Here is a 27,911-nt window from a genome sequence, read left to right as displayed (position 1 = left end):
GGGGGTGCGGCCAAAAAGAAGGCGGGCAGCGGTGGCCCATTCGCGTGGAGGCGCGCGGCGCTCAGCGGACGCCAGCGGAACCCCGAGGCGCCGGGCGCGGGCGCAAAGGCGAATCCGGCGCCACCCCCGCAGTCGCGGGCCGCCCGCAGGGACAGCAGGTGAGGCCTCCGCGCGAGACGGTCACCGCGCAGCTTGCGGACCGGGAACCGGGGTGACGAAGGAGCAGCTGGGACTCACGAACTTGGGAGTGCGGTGCCCAGGGGCTGCCTTCCCTAGTTTACTTGCGAGTGTGTATCTGTGCCCAGGGTGGTGGGAGCCCTAGGCCACAGGGGTCCCTCAGAGAGAGGGTGCCTTGAGTGTTTGGCAGGACATGGGCCAAGTGGGCACTCAGTGTGCTAGCCACTGCATTATTGTCGGGGGAAGAAGGGCCCCCGACAGCAGGACATTGTGTGGGCTGAGAGTGAGTGGCCACCTAGAAGAAGGGCAATTTGCAGCCAGTATGGCCCCTGGAAAGGCAGCAGTGGGTTCCTCGCTGGCACCAGCTGCCTTGGGCGCGGGGGAGCTGGTTCCGGGGCTGTTGCGCTCCATGGGGGCTGGGGCAGGGGTGTGGCCGGGCACCGAAGGCTAGGGGCTCCTCCTATGGGCCAGATTCCGCGGCTGGGCCCTGTCCCAGGTTGGCTCCGAGCTGGATGTTCACCGCCAGTCAGGATGTGAGCAGCAACATCCCCAGATTCCCTTGCCAGCTGGGTCCCGGAAAAGTAGGTGAAGTCCACTGGCAGGTCCACCTGCATGTGCTCCAGGCCACACGGTCAGGGTGGAAGCTCAGGAAATCAGTGTCCTCACCTGCTGCACCTGGACTTGCCCTTCCAGACCAGGTCTCTTCTCACCGTGCCATTTTGCAGCTTTCTTCACCAGCCGAAGCGCCCCTGTAGGAGGGCCTGGCCTGGGGTCTGAGGGCCTGGGGTGGGGTGGGGGGCGGGGTGTGTCTAACATCCAAGAATCTACTCCAAATAAGGGAAAATATGAAAGAGCTGGATTTTGGTTTCCAAGGACTGCCCGATCTGGGGGCTTTGGGATGGGGCGCCATCTGGTGGCCATACTATGCTTCCTGGGGACAAAACCCCTCTACACCCACCTACCTTGTCGCCCCCAAATAGGGAAAGCCTAGGACTGGAAGCCAGGATACCCAGCTTCTGTCCCCCTTTCTGCTGGGGCTGACTACTGATCAGTTACTGTGACTTAGTTTCCCTGGTTTCTGAAGGTTACTGAAGGAACACAGATGACCCAGTCAATGGCACTTTAGTAAAGAGAAAATCAGTTCTTACTGTAATTCTGTCTGTCCTTGGGAACTTGCTTTCCAGTGGGGCAGGGGGACGGACCAGAAATCTCATTTCGTCCTGAATGGATCCTGTGTAGGGAGAGGTCCGTGTGGGTTCCCTCTTTATGGCTCCTGCTCCCATTTCCACCCCAGTTCCCAGACACCATTGTGTGTTTTGTGCAGGTGTGTCTGAAAGTGGTCAGGAGGGGGAAGAGTGCACACAAGGTGGGCCTCAGACTGGAAAAACCAATGGGGTGACAGGCAGCCCCAAAGTAAGCATGCTGGAGGGCAGGGGAGATGCTGACTGGAACTGCAGCCCCACTGTGGGTAATGCAGACGCCCAGGGCTACTGCAGAGTCAGCCATATTTGGGCATGACATGCTGGCTGACCCCGGGCTGCCTCTTCCACTGGTCTTTATTAGATAACTCACTGCTAGTCTCAAGTTCAATCTAACAAGCAAGTAGAAGAAAGAGACATGCCTTCCTCGAAAGACGTAAAGAAGGGAACATCCTGCAGAGGGGAGGTAAATAGGACTGGGAGGACTGAGTCCACTTGGGATGAAGCCCTGGTAGGCTGACTGTTCTTGACTGAAGAGGGTGGCAGTGAGCGTCCCCAACACGCCTCTTGCCTCTCTGTGCCTTTGCTGGTTGGTCTCCCCACAGCAGCCTCCCCACTGTCTCCAGAGTTATCTACCAGAAACTTGATTTTGAGTGAATAGCTCCCCATTGCCCTTGCAACCTCCCATGGTTCACCCACATCAGTACCCTGGACCCCTGTCCTTCGGGGCCCCCTCTGCACTGCCACGGGTCCTGGAAGCCCACCCAGACCCAGGTACTCAGAGCCTGCCAAGCCTTACTGGAACTCCTGAGCAGGCCCTCCGGGTCTGGAAGACTCCCTCTCTCCCGCGCCCCCTGCCAGGCTGCCTCCTGGGGCCATTGGGGGAGGCACTGCAACAGGAGAGGAAACCCCCAGCACCCCAGGTGGACGGCATGGTGGGTCAGGCACACACTCGCTGTCTGCACGCCTCACTGGGCCCTCTGCCAGTGCCCACTGGCACGCCCAGTCCCTTGCAAGACTGCTTGCTCCTGGAGTGCTGGCGGCCTCCTGGCCCAGTGCCCCATTTCCTCCCGGGTGGAGTGGGGAGGGAGGGAGGCGGTGGGGACCGGTGGGATGGCGGGCGCGGGCGGGCGCAGGTGCGCAGGCCAGGGCCGTGTAGAGCGGGAAGGCGGGCCTGGCACCGGGGGTCTGAGGCGGCTGCTTCCCTGGCATGGGGCACGCGCGCAAAGCGCTCGCTCGCGGCGGCGCCCGGCCCGGGAGCCGCGCTCTCCAAGGGCCCGCTCTTGGGGTCGGGTCCCTTCCCGCTGCGGCAGGGGCGGCCGGCCAGGGTGCGGCCGGGGAGCCCCAGGCGCAGGAGTCCGGGGTAGGGAGAGGGCGGCGGGGGCTGCTGGGGCTGCTGGGGCTGCGGGGACGAGTCGGAGCCCACGTGACTCAGGGACTAGGAACAACACCCCCCACTCCTCCGCAGGGGCCTTGGAGAAGGAAAGTCCCTTCTATGGCGTGCCTGCTGGAGGCCAAGTGGTCCAGCGCCAGAGGCTGCTCAGCCTTTCCTTGCTGCAGCATTTCCTGCAGTGCTGGTGCAAGGCCACGGGGCTAGGGTGCGCCTTGACCCATTCAGGGCCCAACGACCCTCCCCGGAGCCTTGGGGTTGGGTCCGAACTGCCAGGACTGGGGGCTGAAGAGGGCATTCCGACGGGCGGGGCGGGGCGGGGCGGGTGCGGCCCGAAGCCCCACCCACAACCCCGCCCCACTGTGGCTCCGCCCCCACTGAACCGGCGCGGCCGCCCCCCCCGCCCGCATTTAAAGGGCTCGTTCTCTCCGCAGCACAATCCCCGCTGCCTGCCTCGCCCTGTGAGCGCGGAGGTGCCTGCAACTTTAATTAAAGGGCCGTCCCCTCGCCTAGGCGGCAGCACCGCCCCTCAGCTCCTCGCGCCTCAAAATGAGTAGCTCCCACTCCCGGGCGGGCCAGAGCGCGGCAGGCGCGGCTCCGGGCGGCGGTGCCGACGCGCGAGACGCCGAGATGCCAGCCACCGAGAAGGACCTGGCAGAGGACGCGCCGTGGAAGAAGATCCAGCAGAACACGTTCACGCGCTGGTGCAACGAGCACCTGAAGTGCGTGAGCAAGCGCATCGCCAACCTGCAGACGGACCTGAGCGATGGGCTGCGGCTCATCGCGCTGCTGGAGGTGCTCAGCCAGAAGAAGATGCACCGCAAGCACAACCAGAGGCCCACCTTCCGCCAGATGCAGCTCGAGAACGTGTCCGTGGCGCTCGAGTTCCTGGACCGTGAGAGCATCAAGCTCGTGTCCATCGGTGAGGGCGTGGGTCGCTCCCGTGGCACGGGAGGTCGAGGTTGAGGGCGGGGGCTCCACGCATCCTCCCCTCTCTCCTGGGCCAGCCCCTCCCCGCTACGTCCCCCCAGCCCCCGCGCTGCCCCCAGGGCCGCCAGGCTCCAACACGCAGGCCTCGAGAACAAAGGCGCGCTGGCAGGCTGGCCGGGCGTGCAGACCGCTACGCGCCCCCGCCCGCCGCACCCCGGCTGGCCCGCGCCCAGGCTGAGCTCACATCCTCCGCAGGCCGCGCCCCCGCCACTGCACCCGCCGTGGGAGAGGGCCTGCGGAAGGCGGGCACTGGCCAGGCTCTGGCCCTGCGCCCAGTGCCCCATCCTTGAGGAGGGGGAAGTCCCGAGCTCTCCACCCACCCCACTCCCTTCAGCAGTTTGGGAAGGGCTCTCTGGCCTTCAGACCCTCCTGTAGTTCCTAAACGGGGTGTTGGAGCTTGTGAGTCCCATTGTCTAGGGCTCTTGGCTGTTTTGGGCCCTGGGAGATGGGTCCTTCCACTGGAGATGGCTCCAACCCCCAGTTTAGATCTCCCCTCGAGAAACTTCTGGCCAGAGAGGACCATAGCTAGGAAAAGGGTACTTGAGATGAGGTGGCCACTGAAGGGAGCTGGTTTGTAGTCCACTTAAACACCAAGTTACTGCTGAGCTTGCGCCAAACTCTTGCTTCCATGTAGGACTTGCTTTTCTGCATCTAGAATGCACGAGCTGGTTGGGAGGTACTCCAGCGTGCACTGGGCTCACCGCCAACCCAGTGTCCGTGTCACTGGGCTGGTGAGGTTGGCATTGACTGGACCTACTGCAGCATCCCAGGCTCTTCTCAAGATGCAGGCCATTCAGGGACCTGCACCGGAACTGGTGACTCGGGGGTAGTGTGTTCCCGCGGGAGGAGGAGCGCTTTCTTTTCTTTACAGTTCTTCCAGTTGTCCCTAAAGCCATGAGCCTTGCTGAGCCTGCGAGTCTGAGGGACACAGGACTCAGGCGCCCCCAGCCACTCAGAGGGCAGGTCTCCAGGGTCCCACCTCTTTCTTTGGAATGCCAGTTGAGGCTGAGGCCCACCCCTCAGTCCCAGCCTCAGTCTAGCCAAGCTGAGTCATCTCTGAGTCTTGGGTGGGGGGGCAACCGGATGTGGGGAGGCAGGCCACACCCCAGCTGTCTAGGGGGGGTCTCCTCCTCCCTCCTCCCTTCTACTCCTCTAGTGAGCTGGCTGGAGCAGGCCTAGTTCCCAGAGCTTTGCCATATAAGGCAAAAAAATGTTGGAAAGCAGCAGTGATTAGGGGAGGGAGGGGGCAGGCTAGCCCGGGGGCTGGGGAAAGGGGGTGGGATGGGGCGGGGCCATCCAACCAGGCTGTCTCCCAACCCTGGGCCCTGGTTCTCTTCCCTCCCTCTTTTGTCAGGGGGATGAGGAGGGCTTAGGCTGGCCTCCTGTGGACCAGGGGGAGGGCCCAGCCCAACCCACTCAGGCTGATGAGCTTGGCCTTGTGTGTCCCAAGTCACAGTAGGACTCTGGAGGAGGGGGCCGGCTAGGAAGCTCTCTGGCTGGTCCTGTGCCCTTGGTCTTCTCTGAACCTTCCAATCACCTCTAGCCTGAGGCCCCTTCTCTACCAGCCCCGCCTGCTATTTGGGGACAGCGCAAGGCAGTAGTGCAGAGCTTGGGACCAGCCGCAGTCTGGGAGCGGGGAGGCTGCTCTGCTTTGAGTGGCTCAGCCAGTCCTCGAGGTCCTGCCTGCTGGATTCAGGCTGCCTACCATTGATGGCCCTTTTGGTGGTGTCCATCCCCTTCTTCCCACCCTCGAGTTGACTCATCAGACAAGTATTTTCTCTTGATTTTGACGGGGGGGTGCAGGACTCCAGTGGCTCTTAGAAAGCCCTCCCCCTTTCAGGGCCCCACCCTTAGGAAGCTGCGACCCAGAAGTGCCTTGGGTGGGGCCCAGAGCCTGGAGGGGTTGCCATGGTGACAGGGCGCTAGGTGCCCGCCCTAACCACTTCCCCTGTGGTGAGCTTGGCAGCCACCCGCCTGAGGCCCAGTGCCCCGTTAGGTGGTGAGGAGGGCAGGCGGCGGGCGAGCTCTGCTGAGGCAGCAGGACTCAGGGACCCCACCCATGGCTTCTGCCACCCCAGCTCCCAAGCTGGGGCCCTGGGTGCCCCGCCCAGGCTCATCAGTTCTGCCTTTCTCCTTGCTGGCTGAGGGGGTCTCTGGAATGTGTCCTGCCCATCACCCTGGCTGGCACGCAGCTCAACCACTGGCTCCTTTGTCCTCACCCCCACCCTCCCCAGGCCTGCTCCCAGTTTGGGTCTGTGGAGGGTGGGGGCAAACCGAGGAAGTGGGGGTGGGGCTCACATCCTCCACTCAAAGGGTCCTTGCCCAACGCCTCTACTTCCCCTGCCTGCTGCGGCCCTGGGCCCTGGGCCCACCCACCCACCCTGAGGCAACGGTTTGCTTTCCCAACTGCCCCACTGGCCAGCCTTCCTCTTCCTCCACCCCGGCTCCACCCCCCCTCCCCTCCAGGGTCAGGTCAGGGGTCTCCTCTCTCGGCCTGCTGGGGCCACACTGCTCCTCCTGCCCAATTCCCTGGAGACCCCCTGGAGCTGGGCAGCTGCAAAGCACCTTTGGGGGAAGGGCCCCTCCAGAGGCCGCCCTGGGTCCTGTCTGCAGCCTGGGTCTGTTGTCTGTCCTGCCTCTGCCGCCCCCCGCCCCACCGTCCAAAGGGCTTCCAGCAACACTCCTCATTGAGCTGTATCGTCACCACGTGTCAATGTGGCGCGTCTCCCCCCTCCCCAGAAGTTGCTTTCATCTCCTTTACGCCCGACAGAGACCCTGAGCAGAGAGGGCAGGACCCGCATGCCACCCCGTCGGGGAGCCTCGGCCTCCTCCCCAGGGACCCCTTGCTGCCACACCCCGCTGCCTGGGAGTGGCCTGAGGCTGCATGCGTGCGCACTCGGGCCCCTGCCTGCTCAGCACTGCCACTCGCTTTCCTCACAGACAGCAAGGCCATCGTGGATGGGAACCTGAAGCTGATCTTGGGCCTCATCTGGACCCTGATCCTGCACTACTCCATCTCCATGCCCATGTGGGATGAGGAGGAGGATGAGGAAGCCAAGAAGCAGACGCCTAAGCAGCGGCTCCTGGGCTGGATTCAGAATAAGCTGCCGCAGCTGCCCATCACCAACTTCAGCCGGGACTGGCAGAGCGGCAGGGCCCTGGGTGCCCTCGTCGACAGCTGTGCCCCAGGTGAGGGGTGAGGGAGTGGGGGGCGGGGTGGAGGAGACACCCTGCCAGGGGGCCCTGGGGGCACCTCCCTCCAACTCACAGCCTTCCTTGTGCCGCAGGCCTATGCCCTGACTGGGACTCCTGGGATGCCAGCAAGCCCGTGAACAATGCGAGGGAGGCCATGCAGCAGGCTGATGATTGGCTGGGCATCCCTCAGGTACCCCCTGCCTGCGGCCATCTGGGAGCTTGTGGTCCCCGTGGGGAGATGTGTCACATGCCAGGGACTTGACGCTTGGAGGTCACATGGCTTCTGTCTGCCATCTGTGATAGGTGATCACACCCGAGGAAATCGTGGATCCCAATGTGGACGAGCACTCCGTCATGACCTACCTGTCCCAGTTCCCTAAGGCCAAGCTGAAGCCAGGAGCTCCCCTGCGGCCCAAACTAAACCCAAAGAAAGCCCGAGCCTATGGGCCAGGTGAGGAAGTCGGGCAGGGGATGCTCTGCGTGCTGACCTCATCCCTGCAGGACTTGGAGGTCTTGGGAACTCTTCGGTTACATGGGGGCTAGGTTATCAAATGCCCCCTCCGAGTCAAACGAATGGGTCAGGGCTGGTCAAAACTGGCCACTTGGCTAGAAGGTCCTCCCCCTGAGGCGTCACCGCAAGGTGGAGTGTGGTCAGGGAGGCACGACCCGGCGCGTGACTCAACAGAGACAAAACCCAGCCAGGGTACTGCACAGGAGCTAGGGCTCAGGCAAACCCGAGCGAGAGTGCCAGAAAACAGACCCAGGCCTGTCCCACAGCAAGAATGAAGCTGGGGCACGAGGCCAGGCTCTGTGTGCTGGGCCAGGGTTTACCTGCCATCAGCTCGCCCGGTTCAGAGCATTCCTGACAGGGTGACGGCAGGGAAGGACGCTGGGCCCGAAGGGGGAGGTGCGCTGGGGTGAGGAGGCAGCCCTACGGGCTGGCTCAGAGCTCCCGGACCCTGCCTGGCAGGCATCGAGCCCACAGGCAACATGGTGAAGAAGCGTGCAGAATTCACCGTGGAGACCAGAAGTGCTGGCCAGGGAGAGGTGCTGGTGTACGTGGAGGACCCAGCCGGCCACCAGGAAGAGGTAGGGCCACCGTCAAGCAGGCGGGCAGGGCACGGCACGGCGGTGCCTCCGTTCAGAGCAGGGCCTCATTGGGCTCCTTCCCGCCACAGGCAAAGGTGACTGCCAATAATGACAAGAACCGTACCTTCTCTGTCTGGTACGTCCCCGAAGTGACGGGGACTCACAAGGTGAGCCCTCAGCCCTCAGCCCAAGGGGAGGCTGGTGGGGGAGGCGGTGGCTGGAAGGCCCTGCCCCTGCCCTCACGGTCTGCCCCTCCTGGGCACAGGTCACCGTGCTCTTTGCCGGTCAGCACATCGCCAAGAGTCCCTTCGAGGTGTATGTGGACAAGTCCCAGGGTGATGCGAGCAAAGTGACCGCCCAGGGCCCTGGCCTGGAGCCCAGTGGCAACATCGCCAACAAGACCACCTACTTTGAGATCTTCACAGCAGGTGAGGAGGGCGCTGCTGAGGCTGGCAGGTGTGAGGGGAGAGCGGCGGGGGGCCGGCAGCGGGCCGGGAGCTAAGCTGCGGTTACGCTGTGGCAGGGGCTGGCACGGGCGAGGTGGAGGTTGTGATCCAGGACCCTGCGGGCCAGAAGGGCACCGTGGAGCCTCAGCTGGAGGCCCGGGGCGACAGCACGTACCGCTGCAGCTACCAGCCCACTGTGGAGGGCGTCCACACGGTGCACGTCACCTTCGCCGGTGTGCCCGTCCCTCGAAGCCCCTACACTGTCACTGTTGGCCAAGGTAGGCCGGTCCCAGCCGCCCCCAAGTGGGGGCGCTGTAGACTGGGCCTCCCTCCGGGCGAGACTCACTCCAGCCCTAGCCCCGGCACCCTGGGCCTCTATGCTTCCACTGTCTGGGCTCTCTTTCCTCCCCTGCTGGGGCCCTTCCTCCTCCTCCTCTCGCCCTTCTCCGTCTCTCTTCTCCACGCTTTCACCTTCAGAAGAGCTCGCTCCAGCTGTTTAGAAACCTGCTGCTCTCTGCTCTGCCCACGGGGTCCACGGTACTTGGATCTGTCTTCCTCTGGGAGGGGGCGGGCTGGGCGGGGGGCGGGGGGCTGCTGGCGGCTGGTGTGGAATTGCTGGGAGGAGGCCTGGCCTACAGGTCCTGGGGTCATCGTTCTTTCCTGCATGTCCTTCACCCGTCTTGTGGGACCACGTTCCGAGGGACCGCCAGATTCTGGCGGCCCAGCCCTGTGGGAGGGACGGGTAGGGGTCACCCAGTGCCAGCTCCCGGTGGCTTAGCTGGCCCTTTCCCCGCAGCCTGTAACCCGGGCGCCTGCCGTGCCGTTGGCCGTGGCCTCCAGCCCAAGGGTATGCGGGTGAAGGAGACTGCGGACTTCAAGGTGTACACAAAGGGCGCCGGCAGCGGAGAGCTGAAGGTCACTGTGAAGGGGCCCAGTAAGTTGGGCCACGGCTGGGATGGGTGGTGGCGGCCTCAGGACCGCTGCTGGCCAGGCCTGAGGCCCTCCCTTGTCTTGGGCAGAGGGCGAGGAGCGTGTGAAGCAGAAGGACCTGGGGGATGGCGTCTATGGCTTCGAGTATTACCCCCTGGTCCCCGGCACGTACACTGTCACCATCACGTGGGGTGGCCAGAACATCGGGCGCAGGTGAGGCCCCGGGCAGAGCCCTCAGAGCCCAGGCGGCACGCTTCTCCCCCCGTGCTGGGCCCTCAGCGCTCCCCTGTGTGGCTCTCTTCACAGTCCCTTTGAGGTGAAGGTGGGCACGGAGTGCGGCAACCAGAAGGTGCGGGCCTGGGGCCCCGGGCTGGAAGGCGGAGTCGTGGGCAAGTCGGCCGACTTTGTGGTGGAGGCCATCGGGGATGACGTCGGCACCTTGGGTGAGCTGCAGGCCGTGGCGCGGGCATCCGGGGGCAGGGGGCAGTGAGGCCCCAGGGTGCTCATGCGACTGGCGGCCATTGTCAGGCTTCTCGGTGGAGGGCCCATCGCAGGCCAGGATCGAGTGTGATGACAAGGGCGACGGCTCCTGTGACGTGCGCTACTGGCCCCAGGAGGCCGGCGAGTACGCCGTGCACGTGCTGTGCAACAGCGAGGACATCCGCCTCAGCCCCTTCATGGCCGACATCCGCGAGGCGCCGCAGGACTTCCACCCAGACAGGGTAAAGGGCGTGTGCTGCCGGCCCCCTTCTGCCTCTGCCTGGGGACTTGGGGAGGCCTGGCTGTGCTGGTGGCCCCGACCGCGTGTTCCTGCCACTCTGGGTCCTTGGGGGCCTTGCACTCGGTCCCCTGAGATCGGGGGGGGCATCTCTCATCAGGTGAAGGCACGTGGGCCTGGACTGGAGAAGACGGGCGTGGCTGTCAATAAGCCGGCAGAGTTCACGGTGGACGCCAAGCATGGTGGGAAGGCCAGTCTCCGGGTCCAAGTCCAGGTGGGGTGCCCACCCGTGGTGGGGTTGGTGCGCGGGTGCCCAGGCCTGGGCCCTCATCAGCGGGCTGCTCGTCCTTGCCCACTTCGCAGGACAACGAGGGATGCCCCGTGGAGGCGGCAGTCAAGGACAACGGCAATGGCACTTACAGCTGCTCGTACGTGCCCAGGAAGCCGGTGAAGCACACGGCCATGGTGTCCTGGGGCGGCGTCAGCATTCCCAACAGCCCCTTCCGGGTGAGCAGCCCCGTAGCCCATCTCCCTCGGGTGCCCGATCCAGCTCCGTTAGGTAGACCTCCCAGACCGTACAGATCCCCCGCCCCAGGTGTACAACTCGATGGTTTTGGGTACATTCAGGGGTGTGCGGCAAGGATCACAGCCAAAGGTTAGGCTGTCTTCCTCATCCGGAAAAGAAAGCCTCTACCCCGCACGCCCCCTCCCCCAGGCCCGAGCAAGCCCACTCCGGACGGCTGCCGTGCATGCGTGTGCACGCAGTACGTGGCCTTCCTATCGGGTCGCTGTCACTCAGCAGCACGTTTCATCATGGCTCCCCCGTACCATAGCACGAGTCCGCGCTTCCCGCCTCTTCACTCACGCCAGAGCAATGGCCTGTGGTGTGGATGGGCCCCATGGGTTTTTCGCCATCTGGCCGCTGTGAATAACACCACCGTGAACGTTCGAGGACGAGCGCTTGTGGGGATGAGCGATCTCCTCTTCCCCGGCGCGTCGGTACCTCGGGGTAGGCTTGCTGTGCCAGGTGCCACTTGGTGTTTAATCATTTGAAGAACCACTAAACTACTTCCTGAGGTGGCTGTACCATTTAGTGTGCCTGTTGGCCGTGCGTGAAAAAGCCCTGGACCTCCTCCACGCCGCTCATGCCCTTGCACTTGCCCCTGCGCCCTGCAGGTAAACGTGGGAGCCGGTAGCCACCCGAACAAGGTCAAGGTGTATGGTCCAGGAGTAGCCAAGACAGGGCTCAAGGCTCATGAGCCAACCTACTTCACTGTGGATTGCGCCGAGGCCGGCCAGGGTAAGGGCAAGGGCCTGCCCCAGGCAGGTGGGCGAGCGGGCGAGGTGTCCGGATGCGATCCCAGCCTCTGCTCCCACCCCCCGCTGCAGGGGACGTCAGCATCGGCATCAAGTGTGCCCCTGGCGTGGTGGGCCCCACTGAGGCCGACATCGACTTTGACATCATCCGTAACGACAACGACACCTTCACAGTGAAGTACACACCGCGCGGGGCTGGCAGCTACACCATCATGGTCCTCTTTGCTGACCAGGTGGGTGCTGTGCTCCCGGCCCCTAACGGTGCTGCGTGTTGGGGCACTGCTGTCCCCTGAGCCCTACTCCTCCTACCCCCTGCAGGCCACGCCCACCAGCCCCATCCGGGTCAAGGTGGAGCCCTCCCATGATGCCAGCAAGGTGAAGGCTGAGGGCCCTGGCCTCAGTCGCACTGGTGAGGATGAGCAGCACCCTGTGGGGCAGTCGGGGCCACAAGGAGGCCTGGGGCAAGGTGCCCTTACATGGCCACCGTGTTTCCTCAGGTGTTGAGCTTGGCAAACCCACCCACTTCACGGTCAATGCCAAAGCTGCTGGCAAAGGCAAGCTGGACGTCCAGTTCTCAGGGCTGGCCAAGGGGGACGCAGTGCGCGATGTGGACATCATTGACCACCACGACAACACCTACACGGTCAAGTACACTCCCGTGCAGCAGGTAGTTACCCGGACCTCCCAACGGCTGCACTCCTCAACTAACCTACCGGGCGTGTGGGCTTCCTCGAGTGGTGGGCTGGGCGGGCTGCTCCAGAGGGCTCCCCACGCACTCTCGATTCCCCGCTGGGAGAGAGCCAGCTTGGAAGGCTGGGGGCGGGAGAGCAAAGCCAGTGTTTCTCTCACCCTCCCCCCGTGCCCAAGTGGGGAAGACACAGGCCGGGGGGACCAAGGTCCTGACTCCTGACTCTGCCTTTCTGTGCCCTCTCCAGGGTCCAGTGGGCATCAATGTCACTTACGGAGGGGATCCCATCCCCAAGAGCCCCTTCTCGGTGGGGGTGTCTCCAAGCCTAGACCTCAGCAAGATCAAGGTGTCTGGCCTGGGAGAGAGTAAGTAACCAGAGCACTGTCCCGGTCACTGAGGATGCCCCAGGGGCCGCCTCGGCTGGATGCCATAGTTCTCTCCCTGGTTCTGTCATCTCAACAGAGGTGGATGTCGGCAAAGATCAGGAGTTCACAGTCAAATCGAAGGGTGCTGGTGGCCAAGGCAAAGTGGCATCCAAGATCACAGGCCCCTCGGGCACAGTAGTGCCCTGCAAGGTGGAGCCAGGCCTGGGGGCTGACAACAGCGTGGTGCGCTTTGTGCCCCGGGAGGAGGGGCCCTATGAGGTCGAGGTGACTTACGACGGGGTGCCTGTGCCTGGCAGCCCCTTTCCTGTGGAGGCCCTGCCCCCCACCAAGCCTAGCAAGGTAATTGGGGTATGGGGGCCCCCCCATCTTCTCCAGGCTCACCCTCCCCTGTCCTCATTTTTGTCCTCATGACCAGTGGCCCTGCCCGGACCCCTAGCTGGTGGGGGAGCAGGTGGACGGGAGGTCAGGCTGGGGGTCAGGGCTCAGGGAGGTGACACGGGTTTGGCTCCTGACCTGTCCCTCTTCCCTCAGGTGAAGGCATTTGGGCCAGGGCTGCAGGGGGGCAGCGCGGGCTCCCCTGCGCGCTTCACCATCGACACCAAGGGTGCCGGCATGGGCGGCCTGGGCCTGACAGTGGAGGGCCCCTGCGAGGCCCAGCTCGAGTGCCTGGACAACGGGGATGGCACATGCTCTGTGTCCTATGTGCCCACCGAACCCGGGGACTACAACATCAACATCCTCTTCGCTGATACCCACATCCCCGGCTCCCCGTTCAAGGCCCACGTGGTTCCCTGCTTCGACGCATCCAAAGTCAAGTGCTCAGGCCCCGGCTTGGAGCGGGCCACGGCCGGGGAGGCGGGCCAGTTCCACGTAGACTGCTCAAGCGCAGGCAGCGCGGAGCTGACCATCGAAATCTGCTCTGAGGCGGGGCTGCCGGCCGAGGTGCACATCCAGGACCACGGTGACGGCACGCACACCATCACCTACATCCCGCTTTGCCCTGGGGCCTACACTGTCACCATCAAGTACGGTGGCCAGCCTGTGCCCAACTTCCCCAGCAAGCTGCAGGTGGAGCCTGCGGTGGACACGTCGGGCGTCCAGTGCTATGGGCCTGGGATCGAGGGCCAAGGTGAGGCCCCACCGCGGCCCCTGGGGGCAGAGGGAAGCCAGCGCCCCGCGGGCCCCTGGAGCCCCATGCCTCCTCCCCATGCCCGCCCCTGCAGGTGTCTTCCGAGAGGCTACCACTGAGTTCAGTGTGGATGCCCGCGCTCTGACTCAGACCGGAGGGCCCCACGTCAAGGCTCGTGTGGCCAACCCCTCAGGCAACCTGACCGAGACCTACGTGCAGGACTGTGGCGACGGCACCTACAAAGTGGAGTACACGCCGTATGAGGAGGGTAGGCGCTGGGGCTCCCAAGGGCCGGGCCTTGAGACACAGGGTGGCCTGGGCTCCTCCTGAGCCAGCCTGCCCTCCTCCAGGACTCCACTCCGTGGACGTGACCTATGATGGCAGCCCCGTGCCCAGCAGCCCGTTCCAGGTGCCTGTGACCGAGGGCTGTGACCCTTCCCGAGTGCGTGTCCACGGACCAGGTATCCAAAGCGGCACCACCAACAAGCCCAACAAGTTCACCGTGGAGACCAGGTGAGCAAGTGCCTGAGACGCAGGGGCTGCGATGGGCCTTGGGACCACAGGAAATAATGGGCTATCCATTTGGACCAGGGGAGCTGGCACTGGGGGCCTGGGCCTGGCTGTCGAGGGCCCCTCCGAGGCGAAGATGTCCTGCATGGACAACAAGGACGGCAGCTGTTCGGTCGAGTATACCCCCTACGAGGCTGGCACCTACAGCCTTAACGTCACCTACGGTGGCCACCAAGTCCCAGGTGAGGAGGCGAGGCAGCTAGGGCTGGTCTGGGGCCATTTGCCAGCCCTCGGCTCTCGCACACAGCTGCCATCCGTGTTCCCTCCGCAGGCAGTCCTTTCAAGGTCCCCGTGCATGATGTGACCGATGCATCCAAAGTCAAGTGCTCTGGGCCTGGCCTGAGCCCTGGCATGGTCCGGGCCAACCTCCCCCAGTCCTTCCAAGTAGACACGAGCAAGGCTGGCGTGGCCCCACTGCAGGTCAAAGTGCAGGGGCCCAAAGGTGAGTGTTCATGTGCCTGGGAGTGGGCGGTCAGGAGAGCACAGTCCTCTGGGGAGGCTAGGGCAGGAGACCGGAGGCGCAGCGCTCAGAGGTTGGGACAGGTATTCAGGCAGTTCATGGAGGAGCCTCGGGTGACAGTGAAGCCAGTGCCCAGGGACAGAGGACCACCAGGAGGTGGAACAGACGGGACTTGGCCACTGGGCAGATGTGGCAGGAGGGAGGGTGGGCAAGGCTCCAAGATGGCACCCAGATTAGTGTCTGGTGTCACAGGGGCTCAGGACCATTCCCAGGGAGGGGCAGGCGAGGGCAAAGCAAGGTCTAGACCTGGGGTGGGGGCTGAGCTGGGTGGTCCAGAATGGTGGGGCTGGGGGACCCGGGAAACTGGCTGAGTCTCTCTCTGGGACGGGGACCAGGCCTGGTGGAGCCTGTGGACGTCGTGGACAACGCTGATGGCACCCAGACCGTAAACTACGTGCCCAGCCGGGAGGGGCCCTATAGCATCTCAGTGCTGTACGGGGAGGAAGAGGTGCCCCGCAGGTAAGAGGCAGGGCCTCCTGCCTGTGGGAAGGTTACCAGGGCTGAGCACCAAAAGCCCTCCTGACCATTCTTGTATCACCCCGGCCCAACAGCCCCTTCAAGGTCAAGGTGCTGCCTACGCATGATGCCAGCAAGGTGAAGGCCAGTGGCCCCGGGCTCAATACTACTGGTGTGCCCGCCAGCCTGCCCGTGGAGTTCACCATTGACGCGAAGGACGCGGGAGAGGGCCTGCTGGCTGTGCAGATCACGGTGAGCTGGCTGCCGGGGTGGCTGCCCGGCTCTAGGCACCGAGAAGGCGGGGGCCGAGAGGGGCCTAGGCCAACGCGGCGTGCGGTATAGGGTGTGCGACTAGGGTGAGTGGACCAGTCCGGGGCTGTGGTCTCCCTTAGGAGCCGTGCCAGCGAGGCCAGGTCCCCTGCCTCTAGGATGGTGGTGACAGGCACAGGCCTCCCCGTGTGCACGCTTGTTCACTGCTGACCTTGGTGCCTCAACCAGCCCACCTGTAACGTTCTCGTGGGTCATGTAGGAGGACGGGACCTTGATCTTCCAGGGGGAGCTCCCGCTAGTGCAGGAGCAGGCGCTGGGGCGGAGGCCGGGAGCCAAGGTGGTCATGGCGATAAAGCAGGATGGGCATCAACAAGCTCCCCGGCCCCTTGCCTGTCATGGGGGCGGGGGGCGCGTGGGGCATTTGGGACTTCCCTTCTGGATCCTGGCCGTGGCCAAGGAAAGGACTGACGACGCCGGGCGGTTGAGTGACTCAGAGGCCGTCCCTGCAGCCGTGGTCCCCGGTGTTTGCTCCTCCTGAGGGTCTGAGGTAACCCTGGGCCTCCGCTGTGCTCTGCCGCATAGGACCCTGAGGGTAAGCCCAAGAAGACGCACATCCAAGACAACCACGATGGCACGTACACGGTGGCTTATGTGCCAGACGTGACGGGCCGCTACACCATCCTGATCAAGTACGGTGGTGACGAGATCCCCTTCTCCCCGTACCGCGTCCGGGCCGTGCCCACCGGAGACGCCAGCAAGTGCACGGTCACAGGTGAGCCAGGCTGCCGGCGGCCGCGGCGCTCCGCACGGGGCTGGGGTGCGCCTGTGTGCAAGGGCTCGCTGCTTGGGGCGGCGTGTGGGAGTGGGGGCCACTCCCTTGAGTGACTCACCTGACCTTTCTCCTTGCTCTCTGCCCTCTCACCTCAGTGTCAATCGGAGGTCACGGGCTAGGTAAGCTGCTTGCTGGGGCCACTCCCAATGCCCCTCCTGCCCAGAGGGCAGCTTCCTTTTCCTCTTCCGTGCCGATTCCCAGGACAGTTCCAGCTGCAGCTCTTGGCAGGGACAGGGGGGGAAGCTGGAGGGATAGGGCCCAGGGAGGCCTCCAGAGCAGAGCGTGAGTGCTCCGGCCCTCCCTCTCTCTGGGCCTCCGTTTCCCCATCTGAGACGTCGGGTTGCAGCTGAGAGCTTTGGGGTGAGGTGCATCCTGAAAAGCACCCCACTGGGGGCTCTGGGGTCTGGGGATCTTGGCACCCTGGGGAAGCCCCGGGGGCGGGCAGCAGGCCCTGCCTTCTCACTTCCTCCTTCCGTGGCAAGGGCTCCTGCACGGGCTGAGGGGACAGGGGGTCTCCCCTCAGCAGTGGGAGTCCCCCGGCCCTGGCCAGATCCACAGACCTCCATCCCCATCTCCCAGGGGCGTCTGGGCCCCAGGCCGGGGGAGGTTCGGACTGCATGAGCGGGTGGGGCGGGTAGTGCAAGAGCAGCAGCGTCCGACTGCTTGGGCGGGTAGCAGGGCAGGGCCCAGCCCAGCCTCAGAGCCCCAAAGTGCACTCGGCGGCCTGCCCGCCCTCCCTGCCTCCCTCCCTCCCCCTGCCCCCCACCCCCCTCCCCCAGCAGTGACGTTATTTAGGCATGGAGGTTCTCCTGCTTGGGCATGGGAGGGGAGCTCTAGCCCCAGCCAGGGACACCAGGGACGCCAGTAAGAGGTGACAGTTGACCTGGGAGCCTCTGGAGGCTGCAGGCCTGGAGCTTGGGTGAGGTGGCCAGGACAAGATTTGGAGGGTGGCTAGAGTCTCGGGACGAGGGCCCAATGGCTTGGTAGAATAGGCTCCAGGATCTGAGAGGACAGGCATGTGTGCCTAGGGCAGGGGAACAGGGCCATGGGGACAGGGGCACGGCCAAGACTTGGCCAAAGGAGTGGTCTCAGTTTACCTGGCCACTGTGTGCAGAATGGAGGCAAAGAGCCCAGTAGGGGAGCCGAAGTCACCTCTGGATCAGTCATAGTGGTGGCTTGGACCAGGTTGGTGGCGGTGCGGCTTGAGTGGGGAGCCAACTTGGGAGGCATAGTCTGAGGACGGAGCAGCCGAGACCCGCTGATGCACTAGGCACCGGGCGGGCCAAGTGAGCAGCCGCCAGCTGGGCGGTGGTCCAGATCACGAGCTGGGCAGGATGGGTGTGGCTGTGAGGCGAAGCCTCCCCGGGCAGGGTGGGCAGCAGGTGGCCAGGTCTAGAGCTTAAGTGAGCCATGGAAGGCCAGCACGGAGCCTAGCGCCGCAGGAGCCCTCGGCCAGGGGTTTAAGCCCCTTAAACAGCCCTTGAGTGGGCTCGGTGGGTCACATCAAGCACTCTCACTGCCAGGCCTCGCAGCCCACGGCCCCCCAGGCCTTCACGGCTGAGCTCAAACCATAACGTCACTGCCCCCCCTCCCCTCGGGCACTCTGGGGCCCTAGAGGCTGCTCAGCTGCTCTGCCCTTGCAACCTAGTGGCGGTGGCTGTGGCTTGGGCCTCCCGTCCCTCTTTCCCCTGGTGCTGCCCCCCGCCTGCTGTGCGTGCTGCTTGGGCGCTAACCCCCCGCGGCCTCCCTGCTTCCCCGCTCCCGGCTCCCTGCCTGCGCCGGGCCGCACCCGGCCGCCCCTCCCCACCAGCCTCCGGTTGAGCGAGTGTTCTCAGTTGTCAGGAAACTCCAGTTTCGCCTTCAGGCCTGGGAGGTGGGAGGCAACTGTCACAACCCCCCCCCCCCCCACGCTGCAGCAGGACTCTGCCTCACCGCATCTGCACACGGCACTGGGGTCCAGGGCCAGGCTGCAGGGACGAAGGCTGCTGTGCACCCAGCCAGGGTGCTGGTGTTGGTCCACAGCACTGGCTGAGGCCAAGTTGGCAGGGGAAGTGGCGGCAAACACTCGTGTCCGGACGGTAGCGGCGGCCTCATGGGCCTCTGGGCCCCTTCCTTTCTCCCAGACACCTGTGTGCCCCCATCGGGCCTTTCCCATGTAGGGCTATCCCCAAGACAGGACTCCCTGGCTTGAGGCAGCTCAGGGGAACCTTTCCTGCCTTCTGAGAAACCACTCACCGATCCAGCTTGGGGCGGGGGGCGGGGGAGGCCTGGCTGCGCTTGGTGGTGGCAATAAGAAGCCTGGGCGGGTGGCAGGCAGATGGGAGCAGCTCAAGTGCCGAGCTCACACACCGGCCCCCCTTTGGGGACCTGCCCTGCCCCACCAGGTGCTGGCATTGGCCCCACCATCCAGATTGGGGAGGAGACGGTGATCACTGTTGACACCAAGGCAGCAGGCAAAGGGAAGGTGACCTGCACCGTGTGCACGCCCGACGGCTCCGAGGTGGACGTGGATGTGGTGGAGAACGAGGATGGCACCTTTGACATCTTCTACACAGCCCCCCAGCCGGGCAAATATGTCATCTGCGTGCGCTTTGGTGGCGAGCACGTGCCCAACAGCCCTTTCCAAGTGACGGTCAGGAGGGGCCAGGGTTGAGGGGTCTGGGTGGAGCCTGCCCTTGCCCTGTGTGACGCCAGAATCTGCAACTCTTTTGTGTTGCTCTGCAGGCTCTAGCCGGGGATCAGCCCACAGCACAGCCCCCGCTTCGGCCTCAGCAACTGGCCCCGTCTTACACGTATGCCCAGGGTGGCCAGCAGACCTGGGTACGGCCTCAGCTGCCTTGTCCTGGCTCTCCTGGCCCGAGGGGACACTTGGGGGCTGGCCAGCGGGGTGTCCTGTGAAGCCCCATCCTGCTGCGTGAGGACGGACCCCTGGGACTCCCTCCCCTCCTACGGCCCCTCACTTGGGCCCTCTCTCTCCACTGTAGGCCCCAGAGAGACCCCTAATGGGTGTCAATGGGTTGGATGTGACCAGCTTAAGGCCCTTCGACCTTGTCATCCCCTTCACCATCAAGAAAGGCGAAATCACGGGTGAGTGGGAGCAGGAAGGAGCTTGGGAGCCAGAGAGGCGAGGGTTTGCCAGCAGGTGCCCTGACCCTGGCCCCACTGCTCCGCAGGGGAGGTGAGGATGCCCTCGGGCAAGGTGGCACAGCCAGCCATCACCGACAACAAGGACGGCACCGTGACCGTCCGCTATGCCCCCAGTGAGGCTGGCCTGCACGAGATGGACATCCGCTACGATCACATGCACATCCCAGGTGCGCCTCGCAGCGGCCTGAGTTCGGGGGGCGGGGAGCCTAGGGAGGTGACACCAGGCCCCATTCCACATGGCCCCTTTTCCTGCTTCAGGAAGCCCCCTGCAGTTCTATGTGGATTACGTCAACTGCGGCCACGTCACAGCCTATGGGCCTGGCCTCAGCCATGGAGTGGTGAACAAGCCTGCTGTCTTCACCGTGAATACCAAGGATGCAGGAGAGGGTGAGCGGCAGCTCTATTCTTAGCCTGCCTGCGTGCTGAGGGACGCCCGCCCTCATCCAGTAGAAAGCTGGGCACAAGGGAGATGCTCCCTGAATGCGGCTCCCCACCCTGCCGCCCTGGCCTCTGCTTGCCTGCTGGGTCTCTTTCCCCGCCGGCGCACTGTTCCCATCCTCACCCATGACTCTCTCTAGGGGGCTTGTCCCTGGCCATCGAGGGCCCATCCAAAGCAGAAATCAGCTGCACGGACAACCAAGATGGGACCTGCAGCGTGTCCTATCTGCCCGTGCTGCCCGGGGATTACAGCATCCTGGTCAAGTACAACGAGCAGCACATCCCGGGCAGCCCCTTCACCGCCAGGGTCACAGGTGGGTGGCACTGGGAGCACTGACAAAAGCGGGCAGGTGGCGGGGTGGGCACAGTCTCCCTCCGCACCTGGACATGAAGTGACTGTCCCCTGGCAGGTGACGACTCAATGCGCATGTCCCACCTGAAGGTGGGCTCTGCCGCTGACATCCCCATCAATATCTCCGAGACGGACCTCAGCCTGCTGACGGCCACGGTCGTGCCACCCTCGGGCCGGGAGGAGCCCTGTCTGCTGAAGCGACTGCGCAATGGCCACGTGGGTAAGAGGTTGAGGGGCAGGGCCTTCTGGAAAGGAAGGAGGCTGTGAGGGGAGGGCATGCCTTTCCCCAGCTGACAGCCCCGCCCTGTGCCCAGGGATCTCGTTCGTGCCCAAGGAGACAGGGGAGCACCTGGTGCATGTGAAGAAGAATGGCCAGCACGTGGCGAGCAGCCCCATCCCAGTGGTGATCAGCCAGTCGGAGATTGGGGATGCCAGCCGCGTGCGGGTCTCAGGCCAGGGCCTCCATGAAGGCCACACGTTTGAGCCTGCAGAGTTTATCATTGACACCCGTGATGCAGGTAGGTGGTGGTGGCCTACCAGCTGGGGCAAGAGCCCTGTGCTTGGCCCTCCTGGCTCAGCGGCGTCCCTTCCACAGGCTATGGCGGGCTTAGCTTGTCCATTGAGGGCCCCAGCAAGGTGGACATCAACACAGAGGACCTAGAGGATGGCACATGCAGGGTCACCTACTGCCCCACAGAGCCTGGCAACTACATCATCAACATCAAGTTCGCTGACCAGCACGTGCCTGGTGAGTGTGGTCACCATGACCGAGCTGCCCCCACCCCTGTGCCGGCAGAAACATAACCTGTACGATGTGCGGGCTGTGCTCTCTTCCTGCAGGCAGCCCCTTCTCTGTGAAGGTAACAGGAGAGGGCCGGGTGAAAGAGAGCATCACACGCCGGCGACGGGCCCCTTCGGTGGCCAATGTTGGCAGTCATTGCGACCTCAGCCTGAAGATCCCTGGTAGGAGCTGTAGGGAGCCAGGGAGGGGCCGTGGGGAGTCCTGGGCGCCAGCCCCAGGTGGCCCAAAGCAGAGGGGTGGGGCGCAGGACTCTTGCTCACCGGGCTGTCCCCCTACCTGCAGAAATTAGCATCCAGGACATGACAGCCCAGGTAACCAGCCCATCAGGCAAGAGCCACGAGGCCGAGATTGTGGAAGGGGAGAACCACACCTACTGCATCCGCTTTGTGCCTGCCGAGATGGGCATGCACACAGTCAGCGTCAAGTACAAGGGCCAGCACGTGCCTGGGAGCCCCTTCCAGTTCACTGTGGGGCCCCTGGGGGAAGGGGGAGCCCACAAAGTCCGTGCTGGAGGCCCTGGCCTGGAGAGGGCTGAAGCCGGAGTGCCAGGTACGCCTGCTGCTTGCGAGGCTTTTGCTCTTCTGGGCTGGGGTGGGTTTGAGGAAGTAGCTAGCAGCCATGTTGCCGTCAGCCATGCTTGGAGGGGACTGAAGCTGGAATAGCGGCCCTCTCTGAGGACACCCTGTTTTCCCACAGCTGAATTTAGCATCTGGACCAGGGAAGCTGGTGCTGGGGGCCTGGCCATTGCTGTTGAGGGCCCCAGCAAGGCTGAGATCTCCTTCGAGGACCGCAAGGACGGCTCCTGCGGTGTGGCTTATGTGGTCCAGGAGCCAGGTACCGAGAGCTTGGCTGGGGTCGGGGGAAGCGGCCCCTGAGTGTGGACAGCTCCACCTTGCTCCCACCCTCCACCCTGAGGTCCCAGGGCCACCCAGGCTGTTTGTGGGAAGTGGGAGGTGTAAACACCGACAAACAGGAGCCTTCCAGCATGCCCTCTGTGCTCTCTCCCTGCCCAGGTGACTACGAGGTCTCGGTCAAGTTCAACGAGGAACACATCCCCGACAGCCCCTTCGTAGTACCTGTGGCTTCTCCGTCTGGCGATGCCCGCCGCCTTACTGTTTCTAGTCTTCAGGTGAGGCACTGAGAGAAACCGCCTGCCTGGGGCTCCTGGGCCCGGCCAGACCAGAGCCGCTGCCCAGAGCAGGCCTTGACCTCGTGTCGAGGGACCCGCCCAGCCCAGCTCGGGGCGCCGGGCCTCTGCTCTGGCTGCTGGGCCTCTGCTCTGGCCGGGTGCAGCCCATGCTTGGGGTTGGCAGAAGCACCCCTGCCGCTGTGTGGAGTTTTTCTCGTGTCTCAGGTCTAAAGGCTTTGAACAGGGCTGAGGTTTAAAGAGGGATAGCCTGCCAGGGCTGAGTGCTGCCCACAGCGCAGGGCTGCCGTCCGTTCCTGCTGCCTGTGTGTATGATCGCAGAGTGTGGATCTGGGGGCGGGGGCGTGTGCATGTAGCTTACCGGTCCCCAAGAATCAGTGGCTCTCCCTCTTTAAACCAAATTGGACGCCAGATGGGTAAGTGTAACCCCAGGGGCCTTCCTGCTGCTCGGGCCCTGCTCTCCCGTGCCCCAGCCACCCTGTCTAACCACATCTGCTGTGCTTCCAGGAGTCAGGGCTAAAGGTCAACCAGCCAGCCTCTTTTGCAGTCAGCCTGAATGGGGCCAAGGGGGCGATCGATGCTAAGGTGCACAGCCCCTCGGGAGCCCTGGAGGAGTGCTATGTCACAGAGATCGACCAAGGTGAGGCCCTGTCCCTGCCCGGGCCACCCACCCATCTTCCCTGGCCCTGCTGGGAGCAGCGGGCCTGCCCAGCTGGCTGGAAGCAGACAGAGTACAGAAGGAAGGTACAGATTCCATAAGCAGGGCCCAAACGCTGGGGCTCCCTCAGCCAGGCGACCCTTCCCCCATTCGTGACCCAAGCCCTTGGCCGGGGGGCGGGGAGGTTCTGGCTCAGAAGCCACAGCTGCTAGGAAGGAGAAAGCCTGCTGCAGGCAGTGCGATGCAGTCTCCTGAAGGAGACACCCGAAGTCTAGCCACGGGGCTGGCCCACTCCTTAGCCAGGGCCTGGCACTTACCAGATAGGTCTGAGGCAGCCTGGAGGTGAGAAGAGCCGGTTCAGCCGATTCCACTAGTCTCACAGCTGGTCCTGCCCCTCCACAGCCACGTGACCTCAAGTTCCTGTTGCCTCGGTGCCCCTGTTCACATGCGGAGGCTAAGGCCTTCGTGGTAACCTGTTTAGGGAGGCAGAGAGGCAAGGCAAGTGTTTTGCTCGTAGATTTCCGTCCAAATGAGCACCAACAGTGAGCTGCTTGGGCATCTCAGGCTTCAGGAGGTCTGGGGTGCGGGCTGTGGGTGCCCAGTGTGGTCCCTGGAAGAAGTGACCTGCTGGACCGGCGGGCAGGGGAACCTCCTCACAGATGCCACTTGCCCGGTTTTGGAGGGACCTCACGCCCACGGCGTGCCCCTCTGTTCCTCAGATAAGTATGCTGTACGCTTCATCCCGCGGGAGAATGGTGTCTACCTGATTGACGTCAAGTTCAATGGCACCCACATTCCTGGGAGCCCCTTCAAGATCCGAGTTGGGGAGCCTGGGCATGGAGGGGACCCAGGCCTGGTGTCCGCCTATGGAGCTGGCCTAGAAGGTGGGGTCACAGGTAGGTCAGCAGATGCAGCTTCCAGTGTGTGGACACGGCTGCTGGGGCCCTTCCCCCAAGTTCTCAGTGACAACAGGAGGCATGCAGAGGTGACAAAGCCTATGCCGGGGGGTGGGGGGTGGGAGTCACGGGCTGGGGCAACAGTCCAGGCCAGCTCTTCCTGACCTCCCACGCCCCCAGGGAGCCCAGCTGAGTTTATCGTGAACACGAGCAACGCTGGAGCGGGTGCCCTGTCAGTAACCATCGATGGGCCCTCCAAGGTGAAGATGGATTGCCAGGAGTGCCCTGAGGGCTACCGGGTCACTTATACTCCCATGGCACCTGGCAGCTACCTCATCTCCATCAAGTATGGTGGCCCCTACCACATTGGGGGCAGCCCCTTCAAGGCCAAAGTCACAGGTGAGTCTTGCACCAGACTGCTGGTGCCCAGCCCAATGCCTTGCCCTCCGGCCATCTCTTAGCGCCCTAACCAGCTCTGCCCTGCAGGTCCCCGTCTCGTCAGCAACCACAGCCTCCATGAGACATCGTCCGTGTTTGTGGACTCCCTGACCAAGACTGCCAGTGCCCCCCAGCATGGGGCCCTGGCAGGTTCCACTGATGCCAGCAAGGTGCTGGCCAAGGGCCTGGGGCTGAGCAAGGCCTACGTGGGCCAAAAGAGCAGCTTCACGGTGGACTGCAGCAAAGCAGGTGGGTGCCCCGGGCCCCGCCCCCGCCCCTCCAAAAGACAAGGCCGGAGAGAAGACGGGATGACCAGTGCCTGGGAACATGGGAAGAAGGGGGTTAGGTGGGGCCGGAGTGCCCTTGCAGGCATGCTGGTCACTTCTAAAGCCACTTCCCCTCTGGGCTCCCTGCCATCTTTACCCTTCAGGAAAGTGGCTTGGGAGGAGCCGGACTTTCCTACACTGGCCTAGGGAGCAGGGGTGCTGGCAACTCTTTAGGAAGGGCTGTCACCCCGCAACAGATGGGGGCGGCATGGGGAGGAAACGAAGACAGAAAGAGGGGTCAGCGTATTCTCCGCTGAAGGGAGGAGACTTGGGGCTTAGAACTGAGGCCTCTTGCCCACCAGGCAACAACATGCTGCTGGTAGGGGTGCATGGCCCCCGGACACCCTGCGAGGAGATCCTGGTGAAGCACGTGGGCAGCCGGCTCTACAGTGTGTCTTACCTGCTCAAGGACAAGGGAGAGTACACGCTGGTGGTCAAATGGGGCGATGAGCACATCCCAGGCAGCCCCTACCGTGTCCTGGTCCCCTGAGTTCTGCCTCTGCCAGCTGGCAGCTCCCAGGATGAGACGTGCCCCACACCCATCCCCCAACCTGAGCAGCCCCCTGGTCTCCTCAGCCCCGGAGCCCTGGCCGGCCCTGGCCACCCCATCACTGCAGCCACCCCAGCCCTGCGTTGCACTCACCTGCCTCCACTTGGGTAAAGGAGAGAGGCGAGCAGAGGTAGCCCTTTGGTGGCTCTGCCTATCTTCTTTGGTTCTGGGAGGGGTGAGGGATGGGGTACTATGCACAACCACCCGCTAGTTCTCTTCCCTAGCCGAGAAGAATAAAGTTCTGCTTCCATTCTCCTGAGGTGGCTCTAGCTTTCTTGCAAGGGTGCCATCTAGATCTCCAGGCCTGGCACCCAGGGGCTCCTGCTTTTCCCCACCCGTGCACGCCCCCCCACCAACTCCCACCGGCCCACTGGCACTCAAGTGTTCTCTGCCTTCGTGGGTTCAGACCAATGGAAGGGGAGAGATGCATAGCACAGCAGAACAGGACCTGACACCGGTGTGCTCTTCCCAGGCCACACCAGGAACGGACGCTGTCCTAAGGGAAAGCCAGCCCATGACCAGACTGCGAGAGGCAAAGTGCTGGATGGGAGGGCCAGATAAACAGGCCTGGAAATCCCAGCAGCTCCTGGCCATCTCCCAGGCTTCTTAAATGTGTCATCATCCCACGGCATAAGGGGCTGTCATGAGGACCTCTGCCCCAAGGCATCTCGAGGCCCCTCACTGGACAGGCGGCTCCATTCAAGGTGCTGCTCCCTGGCTGCAGTTCGCCCCGCCCCAGCTGGCCGTGCCTTATGCGCCCTCCTCCCCTGAGAAGGCCTTGCTGTGGGTCCCTCTTCTCAGCACAGTGGAGTGATTTGAGCCTCTCACTTAACTCCTATGCTGCATCCCTGTCCATCCCTTCCCACGTCCCACCCAACGATCTCCCACTCTAAAACACAAAACATCCAACACTCCAGCCAAGTCCTTGTTCTGCAGCCATCTAAGAGCTCTGATGTCCTCACGGTGGCCCCTCACAGCCATCCCCCCTACCACTTCCCTCTACAGCAACCTTGCCCCCAACATGCAGGGAAGGGCTTTAAACCCAGCCAAGCCTCAGATTTCAGGCCTCCTCCCCTAATGGGACAACTCCAGGATTGCTGGCAATACCCCTACGTGGAAGCACTTTCTGGGCCAGCATGAGCACAGGGCCTAGGGCACAGTTATGCCACTGCCCAATAAAAAAAGAGCACAAGCCCAGAAAGGGAGAAAGAACCAGGCCCTGCCAGCTACCCAAGCCACAGACACCCTGCCCAAAATGCAGTGGTGAGAAAACACAGCAAGGGCAATTACTGATCTGCAGGAGAGTGGCATTGGGTCCACACTGTTCTTGAACCTGGGTCTGGCCTGCTACCCGCGGCTCCCGGTGGCCAGTCCCAGGAGACACCGTCCCACTCAAGGCAGGCAGGACACAGGTGGATAAAGTCAGGCCCGCTGCTTCTACCTACCGGGCACGCTGGCCAGGGCCCCCACGGAAGCACAGCTCCAGAGCTGAGCCGAGCCAACCAGGAGTCCCTGTCCCTCCCTGGACACCACATCGTGCCCAGGCAGCTGCGACACACGTGGGGCCGCAAGGGCAGAAGATGCCAGCCTGGGGGAGAACAAGCCCTTGGGGACAGCGCCGGACAGAGGCTACAGGACAGACCAGGCCTGAGCCTGAGGCCCGCGCGGGCAGGGGGCAGGGGGGAGCAAGACTGGGGCGCCATCCCTGCAGAGGGCCCCGGAGTAGGACAGGCAGATGGCACCAGGAAAAGGAGCACCAGGACTCCATCCTGCTAGGGGCAAACCGGCCCGGGACCCTGCCCCACTAAGAAAATCCCTGGAGGACACGCCGCCCCCCACCCGCGGCCGGCCCCCCCGCCCTCCACCCAGGCTGCTAGGAGGAGACAGGGAGGGGTGCAAGGCCTGGGCCCTCAGCCGGGCTCTACACACAGGTTGTGAAGGCCTGGTGACCCGTCCAGAGCCAGCAGAGGTGGTGGGGGCTCAGCCCCACCAGGCCCCACGCCTGGGCCCTGTTTGCCAGCAGGCGCCCGGAGCAGAGGAGCGGTCCTGGCCACACACCCTCCCCAGGCTGGCCCCATCTCCTCTACTAAGTCTAGGGAGGGGAGCGCTGGTCACCCCAGTCTGGAGCAGTCCCCCGTCCTGCAGGTCCTGTCCGGTCCGAGTCCAGGCAGGGCAAGGCAGGCGGATGGCCCAGCTGACCACCGCCACCCCCACCCCCCCGCCCCACAGCCAGCCCCCACCCCTGGCCCAGCCACACCTCTGCACCTGACCCTCCCTGTTGCCTGTCGCCACCCCCCCCGCCCCCCCCACCAGAGGCTGGAAGGGGACTGGGGTGAGGAAAGGGGAGCACTGGCTCTTCAGGGTGGGTGGGGCTGCCACTCACCCGAGACGGGGAGGGAGTCCCAGCACTTCAACAAGGGGAACATTAGCCTGGGGACCTTTGGGGTTCCCGTGGGCCGGGTGGCCTCACCCCACTCCAGGGCACAGGGCCAAGGTGCTCCAGGGCAGCCCCCACCCCCGGAACCCCGACGGAGCCAGTGGGATGAGGATGGGGTGGCCGCTAAGACAGGGTCGGCGAGCATGCAGGGTGACAGGTGTCAGCCACAGGGACCTCAGGTGCGCTCTGCAGCTCTGGACGGCCTCCTCCCACTCCCGCTCCCACTCCCGTGGGCCCAACCCAACAGCCGACAGGTCCCCCCCGAGGGCGGGGTCTCCTCCTCCGGTGGCAGGTACCACGTCCAGGGCAGGGCGTTACCCAGCAGGGGGCCCGCGGTCCCGCTGCTCAGAGGTTGGGCTGGCTTGGCCACCTCTTCCCCTCCCCGTGGGGCTGTCTCTGAAGGTGTCCCCGAGGCAGC

The 27,911-nt window shown here is 64.1% G+C and overlaps 1 protein-coding gene across 2 annotated transcripts; it reads left to right on the top strand.

Annotated features, from left to right (window-relative positions):
* Window positions 1–25,315, top strand: FLNA (filamin A). 2 transcript variants are annotated; one of them, XM_064574744.1, is made up of 48 exons: window positions 1–158; window positions 3,201–3,688; window positions 6,697–6,945; window positions 7,044–7,141; window positions 7,255–7,402; window positions 7,922–8,040; window positions 8,130–8,207; window positions 8,306–8,468; window positions 8,564–8,764; window positions 9,283–9,420; window positions 9,506–9,629; window positions 9,723–9,859; window positions 9,945–10,138; window positions 10,295–10,408; window positions 10,498–10,641; window positions 11,311–11,434; window positions 11,524–11,684; window positions 11,770–11,860; window positions 11,949–12,118; window positions 12,387–12,504; window positions 12,602–12,864; window positions 13,057–13,654; window positions 13,749–13,922; window positions 14,005–14,167; window positions 14,246–14,406; window positions 14,496–14,666; window positions 15,080–15,203; window positions 15,296–15,452; window positions 16,053–16,242; window positions 16,398–16,421; window positions 18,687–18,934; window positions 19,027–19,122; window positions 19,287–19,389; window positions 19,476–19,616; window positions 19,708–19,836; window positions 20,028–20,201; window positions 20,298–20,459; window positions 20,554–20,757; window positions 20,835–20,987; window positions 21,080–21,202; window positions 21,324–21,590; window positions 21,738–21,875; window positions 22,055–22,170; window positions 22,696–22,828; window positions 23,566–23,742; window positions 23,923–24,141; window positions 24,229–24,429; window positions 24,809–25,315. In XM_064574744.1, exons 2-48 carry the CDS (start codon window positions 3,316–3,318, stop codon window positions 24,994–24,996), a joined length of 7,941 nt encoding a protein of 2,646 aa, XP_064430814.1. In that variant the 5' UTR covers window positions 1–158; window positions 3,201–3,315; the 3' UTR covers window positions 24,997–25,315. The 2 variants fall into 2 exon arrangements, with proteins under 2 accessions (XP_064430814.1, XP_064430815.1); XM_064574745.1 differs by lacking the exon at window positions 16,398–16,421.
* The last annotated feature ends 2,596 nt before the right edge of the window (window positions 25,316–27,911 follow it).

Source organism: Mirounga angustirostris, unplaced genomic scaffold (genome assembly GCF_029215605.1).
Source record: "Mirounga angustirostris isolate CCGP_5_RB_7025 unplaced genomic scaffold, mMirAng1.0.hap1 SCAF_11, whole genome shotgun sequence".
Classification (NCBI taxonomy): Eukaryota; Metazoa; Chordata; class Mammalia; order Carnivora; family Phocidae; genus Mirounga; species Mirounga angustirostris.
The sequence above is the reverse complement of the archived record's forward strand: the minus strand, read 5'-3'. Positions and strand labels throughout refer to the sequence as shown.